Genomic DNA, 12,953 nt, shown 5'->3' with positions numbered 1-12,953 from the left:
AGGTCAGGCTGAACAATGAGCAGATCTGAAGCTACTTAGACAAAATGTCATCGGAAAAGGATGTTCATTATTCTGGGCAGAGAACAGAGAGAAAGCAGAGCTGTGAATTACAATGAACAGAGACTAAATAGCTGCCTGTGTTGGATTAAAGGATTTAAATTATCATCTTGATGTATAATGAATGTGAAAACCCAGCACTTAATTAAATGGCACATGATAGAATAACTTTGTTATGCTTTAAATTGCTTAAGTTATCAAAGTATTTCTTAGATTTAGCAATTGTTTAGCAGTATCCCTCACCCCCATGATGTTTGCCAAGATGTTCAATTAGCCTCGGTTCAGGCTTTGAAAGCAGATTACAGAATAAAAAAGTGACTCCATATTTTGCAAACACCATTACCAAAATCAAGGGAACAATGCTCTTGTACTCACTATCATGATGAAGCCCTCAGACGCTGCTGAGACACGCTGATGTGCTAGAGGGGGTTCTCAGGAGCCCCTTGTCAAAATTCTGCCACCAAACTGAAGGGAGGTTGGGGCTGATATCCCTGCCTAGGACAGGGTTCAGTTCCCCACTCCCTTGGGATTAGAGCTAAATCACCCCTACTAGAGAGGACTTGTGTGAAGGATCACAGAAATGGGTTGGGAATGCAACATGCCCCAAAGGCATGTTTTTACCGGACTTTCTCTTCCAGGAGAGCAACTACAGTCTCCTGCTTGTTGCTTTAGGAAACAGATCAACAGTGGGGAAAAACTGTACTGTACAAGAGGTTAAACATACGATGCTACTGCACCTTGAGAACAGGCGTATGCAGCAGAACAAAGCAAGCCTTTGTTCGTTCCCATCAGGTTTAGTCACAACTTCCTGGCCCAAGGAGCAGATCTAAATGATTCACCTGCCTTTGTGCATAGAGAGGACCAGAAGAGCTGAAACACACAAGTCAGTCAGAAGCAGTTCAGCAGATGCACAAGACCAGCCACCATAATACGTCACTACGGTCCCATTGTCACATGGTCTTACTGCTGCTTATCAAGGCCGTAACAGTGCACAGAAAGGATGGGAACAACTACAATGGCCCAATGAGAGGACACCTGATACAATCAAATCTAAGACTGGATACGCACATGACACAACCATCAAAGACAAAAATACTTACAGCTACTGCTATTCTTCCTAGTACATGCTCTGGAATTTTTCTGTAAACATCCAAAGAACCACCTGTAGGGACAGACAGACAAAGTGTGATTAGTTAATATAAAATCAAATACTACCCTAGATTTAAAGGTTTTCTAGCCCTTTGGTTATTAATAAAAATGCCATAAACAACATAACAGTAATAGTGTCAGAAGTAACTGACCTTAAATAACATTCATTCTCTGAACAACCATAGGAGACAGAGCTCTCAACATCTCTTTTCTTCCCATGTTTGCAAAGATATTACTAACGTCTTTTCAGAATACATCCATATCGCAGGACAGAAAGCAAAAAACAGACTTTATTCTAGAGAACTGAACAAGGTTTGGTGCACCTTAATTTACTGCTTAGTAATCTAAAGACTTCAGAAGAATTACAACAGATTACGAAGTCAAAATCATCATTTACACCTGGTCACAAAAAGCCACGTACAACTGATGCTATCAAAAGCTATTGGTATCTAGCACAGTGAAACGTGCCCCTGAAATCAACCTTCCCCTGCAGATCAAACACATAAGGATTGACTGCACCTCAAAGTCACAACTCTGAACTAAGGGATGTCTGGAGATGCAACAGAGAGCTTCTAGGCACACAGAGAAAGCTTCTGCTAGTATATTCCTTTATTTACTACCTGCCCACAACTCAGTATGGCCAGCCACTATATGTGGAGAAGATGGAGAACACTGGTTCCTAATGGGATGCCAGGCATCCCCAGAAGACTAGGAAGGACAGTTTCCACTTGCCTATCTTTTATTAGATTATTTATTCTGGAAATTCATGCCCAATTAATGAAAAAACCCATTTAAAAATTATAAAGTTTGTTCAGAAAAACAAATTTAAAATTGAGGATGTAAAATAGATGAACAACATATAGTGAGCCAGCTCTGATTTCCTGGCTTGTGAAGGCATAAATCAAAACATAAAACAGATGCAAAGAGGGATTTTCAGATTTGCTAGGTACTGCTTCCATCAAAGACAATGTGGTTTTACCAAAGAATCCAGCTTGAGCAGAGTTAGGCCAACACTGCGAAATTTTGAAAATCCCACACTTTCACTTGTTTATGGTTGAATTAAAAATCATAAAAGACATTCTGTAATGCAGGAGTCCAGAGAATAATCACAGGATTCTTAATCCATTCTGGACTCCTGTTCCATTTTTCACCTGTTAGTCGTGTGAGTAATAGTTACTCCAAAGAGCTGCTCCAGTTTCTTCATGTTCTCCATCTTTGGAAATACAGTATTTGTGCTGGTCTTCACTAACACTGCTCTATCTCATTTCCTTAAGGAGATAAGGTGGGTGAGGTAATATCTTGAATTCCACAGAGTGTATAAGCTAGAAAGCTTGTCTCTCTCACCAACAGAAGTTGGTCCAACAAAAGATATTACCTCACCCACCTCGTCTTGCTAATATCCTGGGACCAACACGGCCATAACATTGTTTTCTTAAAATCATTTCTATTTATGTGTTAAGTTTTGTTTTTAAATGTAGAGTGTCTATGTTCAAGGCATGAGACTGGACTTAAATTTTTAAAGTGAATTTAGCTGGGCTCTTACACAGTGTGATGAAAGGTAGCACAGCCTCACATGTCTATTCAACACCATAGAAGGTCAAGTGTCAGGACAGCCAGGTGACCAGCCTGGCTTGAGCTGGAGCAGGGGAAGGAGCAGTCTGTCAGAACTACCAGATAGCAGGGAGCATCCCCAACAGGGTGTCAACATTGAGCAGACTGCAGTGGCTGCTTTCATTAGGAACCTGTATACCTGCCTTGGTTAGACCCTTGCTTGTGGATTGGCTGATATCTCACAGGTAATTATCTCAAATGACACATCAGGCTCAGAGCACTCATCACAGAAAGGGAAGGCTGCTCACAGGCTCAGGTCATTCTTATTCATGTTCACGAGTCTACTGAGCAGTGTACATTTACCGCTGCAAAAAAATAGTCTATTCTCACACATCAGCAGCCAAGTCTTGTGCTTAAAAAGTGAATAGTTTGACTATAGACAGTGCAGTGGAAGAAAGCAAAGCACACTGATCTTAGAATATCCAAACATTTTTGTTGTGCAAAGCACACAGTGGACAAAAATTGTGGTCAATGTTCAAAACTGGGAGCCTAAAGTTAGGCTTCTAAATCCACATGTAGGCACCTAAACAAACAGGGCCTGATCTTTAAAGGTGCTGAGAACCTGCAGCTTCCATTAACTTCAATTAAATTTGTGGGTACTCTGCACTTCCAAAGAGAAGACAGCGATAATAAAAACAATCCAACCATGTATTTCACCATCTTTATTTAGTAAAATAGCATTTTTATTACAGATGTAAAAGTGAAACGGCAAATAAGCCTCGTTTTATGTTCCCATTGATTTTGAAGATCAATTGGCAGGTGCCAGGATGAGCCAGGTCAAGCAGTTCGAGCTCTGCACTTCAGTATTTGTAAACCACGATTCACGTAGTTTTCTTTGCTTTCAAGTCCATAAGAGGAGAACCAATACTACTGTGTGTGTGTTTTTACTCTGCATCCCCTTAATACATAAGTATCCCCAAACATACAGATGCAAAATATCGAGCTAACCTTAGAACTCCATCTGTGATTAGCTATTCCACAAAAGAAGTATTTATTCACACAGCCATCCATGGAATTCACTGCCATAGGACACTTTTGAGACACAGTTCAATGGGATTTTTTAAAGAGGAGACTGGATACACACAAGTCTTTATACACAACTATTCCAAGACAGGAAGGCTTGTCAAAAATGGTTACTAGGGGTTAAAAAGTGTCATGCTTAAGGGCTATTCACTTGCAGGGGTTAGGAGGTAAATGTTTCCATCTTCACCTGCAGCCATAAGAAAGTTTTGAACAAAAGTTTTGACAAGGTCTCATTATGTGAGTTTTGTTCTTCCTTTATATTATTGTTTACAGATCATTGCCAGAGGGAGTGTACACTGCATTAGATGGACCAGAGTTCTTTTCCAACATGATTCCAAGTAACTTTCGCATGGTCAGCAAATACCAGTGTTGTGCAACATTATGAAAGATGCACATCTTAAAGGGTTAACTGTTCTTATACAAGAATTCAGAATGGCGAACATTTACAAATAGGTACTTCTGTCACTTTTTAATTGCATTTGAATTTCCCTGCTCACTTATAGACCCTGATCTTCAGACTGTAAGTAGATGCACATTGTAGCATTTCCAAATATTTCCCTACTTGGAATGCCCACCACATGACATGCACATTTAAATACCAATTTGTACACAAGTTTCCAGCAGCCTGTTCTCAACCCCAGAGTACATTAATGAGAACACAAATATTGAAAATCAAACCCATTGGGCAATGTTTGTACAGTACAAGAACATCAATGAACTTCACATCTGGGTTTTGTTGAATGAATATATATATATATAAAAAAAACTTAGCATTTACAGAAGATCAGAGCTACAACTCATCTATGAAAATGGGTTGCTATGAACTTCAGAATAGCAAAGGGAAGCGCAAAAAGAATGATCATATCTAGACTTTAAAACAGATTATTGTAATGAGCAGAAATCTATAAAAAACTCTGAAAGACTTTATTTGCGATCCTCAATGGAAGAAAGAAAAGAAGGTAGCCAACAATGGTCGTTGACACACATCTGTTTTATGTAAACTTCCTATGAGAGAGCCATCTTTGCATGACTATTTATATTATAAATTACTTGCAAGACTTCTATTTCTTCATATCCAACTCAACTGCACTTTTGTAAAAAAAACCTAGCTATGCCAGAAAATGCTGGCTCATGAGAAATTCATAGAGCGTCATGGATTACTGCTTCAGTGATGTAATGACAACATAAAACTAAGACTAGAATGCTGGAAAATGTTTGAGTTTTCATGCACCAGACACTGGAAGACTGTATCTGTCATGCAAGAGAGACTCCCAGACTTGATAGACAGAGGATAGCAATGATTATAAATCGCTTTAATAAGATTACTTTGCTTGTTGAAAGTGCCTTTTATCCAAGGATCTCAAAGCACAAAATTTCAAGGTAAAAGTGCTAATAAATCTCCAGAATGACATTGGAACCAGATCACAGGGTAGGGAGTACTATAGGCCTAAAAGAGATTCAGACTGGAAAAAATAAGGGTACACTCCAAAGGAAACTGAGTGCAGCAGAGCTAAACAGCTGTGTTGGAAAATAATTCGTTATCTTGCAATTAAGAACCAATTTTCATGGAAAACTCACAGGACATTGGGTTAATAGATTTATTTAAAAGAAAATCTGTTTTGGCTATTGAAACATTAAAAGAAAAGAACAGCTGTTTTGTCAGTGAAGACAGATTGCATGGAAGAATCAAATATCAAAACACAGATTAAACTAGCACTTATTTCTGTTCTATTTAAATTTTCAATAAAAGCAAATGAAATTACATTCAGAAAAATATTCTGCATAATGAAATATTTAATGTAAAGTGGTAATTCTAACATCCTTTTTAAAATGATCATATTCTCCAGTACATTGGAAGTATAGATCTTTAAATGTTTTTTTACAATTAAGAGTACACAAAATAGTCAACTCACCATCCATGAACTCTGTACATAGTGAAATTCTGTTTTCTACAAAAAAAGCTCCATAAAATCCTATGATATAAGATGAGTCGCACTGTAAAAAGAAAAAAGAACCCTATTCAAAAAAGCCTCTGCATAAAGACTACAGACAAATGTAATTAAAAGTAAGTGTTATAAAAAGAATACCTTATAAAGGATTTCTAATTCCGACATAATCTGCTTTTGGAGTTCCAGTGTAATATCTAAAGGTATGAGCTAAAAATATAAACATTAGAAACATTATCTGTTCTGAAATAAAATACAAGTAAATTATATTGAATTAAAATCAACAGCATATATTGATAGTCTGTATGTGAAAGAGAACGTGGGAGCCAGTAATGGCAGCGAAAGGAAACTGGAGGCCAAAGGACAGAATTAATTACTTGTAAAAGCTAGTCACAGGTTAAACTGACTATAGAACCTACTTCGGCCACACACATTCCCTAAGGAATAAGAGGAATAATTTACCCTAACAATATAAGGCAGCACCACCTAGCACCGTGGTTCTCAAACTTTTGTATTGGTGACGCCTTTCACACAGGAAGCCTCTGAGTGCGACCCCCCCTTATAAATTAAAAACAAATTTTTTTATATTAAACACTATTATAAATACTGGAGGCGAAGCAGGGTTTGGGGGTGGAGGTTGACAGCTCATGACCCCCATGTAATAACCTCATGACCTCTAATTTGAAAACCCTTGGCCTAATACTTTGCACTTATAAAGGCATCTTTAACTCAAGGATACTACAGCACTTTTACATATATTCAACCACACCTGAAAGATGCGATCCTCATTTTACAGACAGGGAAGCTGGAGCAAAGAAAGACAGCGTCAATCAAGTCTGTGGTAGGTGCATAGACAGAGCTCAGGTCAACTGATTTCCAGCCCTGGCGTGAGCACTTTTCAACTGTGGCTGGCCATGAAACACCGAGAACTCTGGACCCTGATAAACTTTGCAGAATGTAGCCAAGACACTTTACACATTCTAAGCAAGTCCTGTAGCATTTACGCGAATTCTCCAGCACAAGTCAGAGTGGATACTGCTGTAGGAGTGCATGCGCCTCATGAACATGAGGCCCAAGTATTTTGAATAAGTGGCATATGTCAGGGGCCGTGCACGTGTCCTGTGCCTTCTTGTGCTCCAGTACAAAGGATAAGGAGCAATGACTCTCCCCCAGGTCCCTCACAATTTAAAGACCATGTTGCTGAGGACTCCAAAAAGCAGGGATGGAGGACAGGTCGTGGGATCTGCACTGACTACAACATCTCAAAGAACCATAGTTACCATTGTCTCAATTGTGTCAGTATGGATCCCACTGTACAGGACTAGCAAACAGTACTCCCTCTGGACGGTGAGAATGAGGAGAGCTGCATTAGTCAGCTAGCAATTGAAGAACAGCTCTCTCCAATCTGGCATCAGTACTAGCCATCATGACAAGGGTGTAAAGTTTAACAAATATCAATGGCTTGCTCCATATTGCTGCTTTGCAAATCTCAGATACTTGTACATTTCTGAAGCAGGCCAAAGACACTATATATGCCCTGGTGGAGCGTGCCATGATGCCTGGAGAGAGAGGCTCGCCAGCTAACTGATAACAGGAGATGCAACGACTGATCCACTTAGAGATTTTCGCTGATGAGATGGTTTGTCTTTTCAACCAGCCAGATATAGCAAAAAAAAAAAAAAAAAAAAAACAAGAGGAGAAAGATTAAACATTTTGGTCTTGTGATAACAGAGCAAGAAATGTCCAAAGTAGCTTCTTCTCTTCTGGCATTGAATGGGGCTGTAGGAAGAAAATGGGTAAGTTAATTGACTACTTCAGGTGAAGCTCCAAGATGACCTTAGGGATGAATTTAGTGTGTGATCTCAGAACCATCTTGTCCCTGTGAAAGCTACGGAGGGAGGTCTGGCCATAATGGCCTGGAGCTTGCAGACCCTCCACACTGAGGTGATGACAACCAGAAAGACTGTCATAAGGGTAAAGTGACGAATCAAACAATCCAATAACGGCTCAAACAGAGACTCCATAAATGTTAGGAGGAGAATGTTGAGATTCCACGTAGGAGGCAGGTCTCTAACAGCTGGGTAAGTAAGCAGGAAGTCCTTAAGGAATCTCAGGACTGATGGATGTGAGAAGATGAGTATGACTGTATTGGAGCTGGCATTCCAAAATAGCTGCAAGATGGAAACATTAAGTGCAAATGCAGCTTGTTTCAAGTGCAGCTTGTAGTTGAGGATCCAGAGTTTCAGAGCCTCTGCTGGCTCCAGTTTACGTTGGAGTGATCATATGGAGATTCATTTCCATTTGAAGGAGTGGATCTTTAATAAATGGCTTCTTGCTCTGCATGAGGATTTCTTGAATTTGTTGAGAACAATCTGTCAGCAGTGTTCAATCAGCCAACATCCACACCGTCAGGTGCATGGTTTGAGTACAATATCTGGCAGTGGTTCTGAGATATTACATCCAGGCAGAATGGGAGATGGATGGGAGGCTGAATAAACATGGGCAAGAGATCAGAGCCAAAACTGCCTCAGGCAGAAGGGAGCTCTTCGGATCAACTGTCTGACTTTTAATTTCACCCTGGAGAACAGGGGAGTCACGGGAGAGATGTATAGGAGGCCCGGTGATCACCATTGCAGGAAGATGTCTGGCAAAAAACACAGGTTCATGCCTCCTCTGGAACAGAAGTATGGGCACTTGTGAATGTCTTCAGAGGCAAACAGTTCTATCATGGGAATACCCCACTGGCAAAATATGGGCGCTGCGATGGACATCTGCAGTCACCACTTGTGGTTGGTTACCATATGCTGGCTTGAAAAATCTGTCAGGTTGTTGCTGGTTCCTAGAAGAATTAGAGCCAATAGGGTTAGCCCCTGGAGAGGACACCAAGTGCATAGTCTAATGGCTTTTCGGCATGAAGGGGAAAAGCAAGTGCCTCCTTGCTTGTATATACAGCATATTAAGGACGTGTTGGCTGTCCAGTTCTACGACAATGCAGGCCACTGGATGACCCTCAGCTCCAGGACATTCAGATGCAGCTTCAAATCATCCTGAGACCAGGTCCCCTGCATCTGCAGATGATCCAGATAGGCACCCTAACCTGATCCAGATGGGCACCCTAACCTGTCTCTGAAGTGTCTGTGATGAGTATTATCATCAGGGAGTGGGATCAAGAAGGAAAGCCCTTTCTGGATATACTCTGGGTCCAACCACCAAGTGTGGTCCTGCAGGACCTGGGGCAACATCCCAGACAAAAAAATTTCCATCTTTGATTCACTGAAAATGCTGAAAAAAACCCAACTGGTTTCAGTTTGACACAAATCAATTTTTTTTTTATTTTTCAGAACTGCCAACAAACCGAAAAAAACAGTTATTCATCCAACTCTAGTTGGTGTTGCTTCTCTACCCATGTTTCGGTGTTATATTATAGGCTGGCATCTGCCTCATGGCCAGGTCCAACAGTTCCCCATTTATGAGGACGATGATTCTGGCTGCCCCAGGAGCTGTCAAACTATCAAAAGGCTTATAAGCTTTCTCTCATATGTGATAGGAAGTCTCTATTGCCTGAATCTTAGCAATTCTCAGAAGGAGTTCTTAGAGTGACTGGAAGTCATCTGGTACCAGATATAGTGCCAAAGACATGGCCTCATTGGGCAATGAGGATGATTGGTCCTTTGGTGGCAAAAGAGGATTCTGTTGTAGTTGTTCTGCCGCTGGGTATTTTTTTCCCTTGGAAGCCTGGCATAGGTGGTCTGCCCAGAGAAGCTGATGGAGAGAATGATCTCTCCCTCTTCCTTGAATGTCATGTGGACCAGCTCCTAGAGGTCTGGGATGGTAAACCCCAATAAGTCCAAAAGGGACATAGTGGCATGCCAGATGATCGGCATTGGTCAGTCCAAAGCTGTTCCTGACAAAATGACCGCTGAGCCCTGTCAGGAGAGCAGACAGGCCTTCCTGTGAGGTTGACCACAGATCTCAGAGGAGAGAATTCTCTGCTTAAAAGCGGAAGGAAGATATGTGCTGGAGACAGAGAGATTGAGTAGACCTCTTCTAAGGGCAGCACCGAGACATGCGTCACACTCTGTACCAGAGTTTTTACTAATGGGCTGGGTCAGTGCCCAAGGAGTCCTCCTCTGTGTTACAAGCTGCTCATCACCAGCCCTCAACACCATCTGGGCACGGTAGTTTTATCCTTAGGTGGTCAGTCTTTGTGGGAAGACGCTGGAGTTCTGCCTGGAACGCCTACCTCTGTATTTGGCGCAACCACTCTCATGCCAGAATAAAGTACTGGAGGTGTCCATGGCACTGGTGGAGTCAGCTTTGGTGCCAGAGGCACCTGTGCCATTGCTAGTTCTTGTCTCGATGCTGTGCTGATCTTTAGGGTTGCGTAATAAAACTGGCTTGTTCACTATCAGCACTCTGGAGCTAGTTTCCTCAGGACCTGAAGAAACCTTTGAATATTGCTTCAGGAGACGAAGCTTCAGCCACAGGTCTCACAATCGATGCACTCTCGGGGAGAATGAAAGGCACTGTATATGCTCAGTGCATGTGACACTCCTAAGCAGAAAGAGCACTGCTATTCCCATCTTTCAGTGAAATTAGTCCATTGCAGAAGGGGCAGGGCTTAAAACCCGCAGGTTTCAAATCTGCCACATTGAGTGGGACTGTACAGCAGGTATGACCCGTGAACATTCAGTCCAGATGGGTCGATATCATTCACAGAAGTCATATGTCAATGGATCAGAAGAGTCGTGGGGGTTTTATTGAAGAGTTTGAGAAATTTAGCCAAATCTAGGAACTAGTGGGTCAGACACTCACCAGCTTCCTTCTCGCAACCATAGGGGGTAAGAGGGAACCAAAGGAGGTACATGGCTGACCCACCCTTTACACCTTTGATTAGGAGCGTAAGGATGCACAGCCCCAAACGACAAGGCTATTTAAAAGACTAACTTGTGCATGTGTGTACCTACAGTGGAATCCATACTGACACATATTCCAAGAACAATATGAATTTACATCATGTGCCAAGCTCATGTCTGGAGTAACAGCCTAGTAGGTGTAAAATTTAAAGCTTCCCTGGCTCTTGCAAGTTCATGGAGAACTTCATTCTTGAGCAGTTTTGGAACTAGGTTTGGTCAGGAATTTAAGTAAAATCATGAACATCTGAATTAAGTTTAGCACTGAAGGTATATGAGAACGATTGAATATGGCAGATGTTAACACAACCAGTATGTCTCCCTGACTCCCGCATTTAAAGACCATCTATAAATTCAAGTAATACCTTGGAAATTCTGAATAAGCAGCAAAAGCTAAGGAGTGCCTTTATGGCTCTCCATTTTCAAACAATGCAGTCAGCATCTATGAAAGGGAGGCACTGAAAGGCATAACCATTTATGACCCATGTGGGCCCAGCCAGGTTGAAGATTTGCCACACTACTTACTATTTTGTAACTTTTATTGTCTTTGGAGAAATAAATAGCTATCTTCAATCTTGGCACCATTGGTTCAAAAATTAGAAGGTTTGCTATGTGACATGAATAGGTCCGTTATATAAGTAATTGCTCTATTTGCCTTAGTGGTGGCAAAAACAAGGAAAGAATTGCATGAAGTTAATTTTCTTTATGGCCTAAACGGGTCAACTTAGTCTCAGCTTTTGTAATTTTATGTTGTTTATTATTTTATGTGGTGTTTTAAACGTGTCATTTGAATTTAGCAGAAGAGTTGAACCTGATATTTTATCTTTTGTATTGTGATGACTTAAATATTTGTGCTAGTTTTGTTGAGCGTTATGGTTAATTACTAAGATGCTACACTAATACATTTGAAATTGATTGACACTAAATGCATGTTATCCTTAGTCTTACTTTCCCCATCCATATGCTATCTTAGAGTTAGAACTATAGAGCAAAAGCAGTACTTTTGCAGAATTAAGAGAACACAAATTATGTGTTGTATATACTGCTGATGAAACAAAATAAAGGGAGAGACCATTTCCAAACATACATTTTACAGTATTGATGTCCGTCTAAAAGAAAAAAGCATAGTTTCTATCAAGAATTTGCTTTAGGGTTGTTTGTAAAAGCTCTCACTAAACTAAATTGTAACTGTAATATAGGGCTGCCAAGAAACATTTAACACACTTCTCTAGATCAATAGTCATTTGCCAGCAATATTCACTTACATTTTTCAGTCTGAAAAACTTAAAATAATTTGATGGAACACTATAGCAGTTTTACCCATTAACATATTAATTTAATTTAATCCTACTTCAAAATATAAAGATTAATTTTCTTTTATTACATACCATGGACAATAAAAAGTCTCTGCTCTCTTCACTAAAGCTTTCACTGACCTAAGCACTGACTAGTTAGCGTGGTTGGTGTCAAATACAGCACCAGTATCCAATCACCCAGGACCTGGCATGAAGAAAGGTCTCCCATTGTTTTGAATTAAATTATAATTACACACAGACTCTGCATTCTAATGTTAAAGATGACCTGCAAAAGGATAACCCTACAACTTCTGTATGTGCTTCATCCCCATGTACTCTAAATAAATAAATGATGAATGGGGAACCTAAAAGAAAAAAGTGACAAAGTTACATGCCAGCTCTGCTTTGACAGTCCAGAATGTATTGCCAGGAAGCCCCAGATTAAGCAGCCAATACATAGGAGCCACAGTAAATGTTGCATTTTCCACATTATTAGAGAGACCACTGCTAACTGTATCCAAACACAATAACTGGCTCTATTGACCAGCAGGGTTCCACTGTGTCTGAGCTGGAGCTGGTTGGCATGACTTTAGAAAAAATTAAAGAGGCCCATATGTTTCACACTAATTTGTCATCTGAATAACCCCATGCTATTTAGGGCTTTCAGCACTAATTGGGCCAAAAGTGTGTGTGGGGGGGGAAGGCTGCATGTCCTCCCCTAAATCTGAACATAGAATCAGAATCACAGATAATTAGGGTTGGGAGAGACCTCAACTAAATCATCCCAGCCAGGGCTTTGTCAAGCCAGGCCTTAAAAACTCTAAGAATGGAGATTCCACCACCTCCCTAGGGAACTCATTCCAGTGCTTCACCATCCTCCTAGTGAAATAGTAAAGGAGTACATGTGGCACCTTAGAGACTAACAAATTTATTTGTTAGTCTCTAAGGTGCCACAAGTA

General features: G+C 40.6%; 2 protein-coding genes across 5 annotated transcripts in view; one reads left to right on the top strand and one right to left on the bottom strand.

The window, feature by feature from the left end:
- The window catches only part of MAP2K5 (mitogen-activated protein kinase kinase 5), a 215,734-nt gene that overhangs the window by 115,631 nt on the left and 87,150 nt on the right, over nt 1–12,953 (bottom strand). For all 4 annotated transcript variants that reach the window (XM_048865826.2, XM_048865824.2, XM_048865825.2 and 1 more), the window contains 3 exons: nt 5,928–5,996; nt 5,754–5,835; nt 1,158–1,219 (listed from right to left, as the gene is read on the bottom strand). In XM_048865826.2, the coding sequence (XP_048721783.1) occupies nt 1,158–1,219; nt 5,754–5,835; nt 5,928–5,996 (213 nt within the window). The remainder of the gene's footprint in view (nt 1–1,157; nt 1,220–5,753; nt 5,836–5,927; nt 5,997–12,953) is intronic.
- The window catches only part of LOC142073426 (uncharacterized), a 237,246-nt gene that overhangs the window by 193,816 nt on the left and 30,477 nt on the right, over nt 1–12,953 (top strand). The gene's annotated exons all lie outside the window — the stretch shown is intronic.

This window comes from Caretta caretta, chromosome 10 (assembly GCF_965140235.1).
Source record: "Caretta caretta isolate rCarCar2 chromosome 10, rCarCar1.hap1, whole genome shotgun sequence".
NCBI lineage: Eukaryota > Metazoa > Chordata > Testudines > Cheloniidae > Caretta > Caretta caretta.
This window is presented reverse-complemented; position numbering and strand designations above follow the sequence as displayed.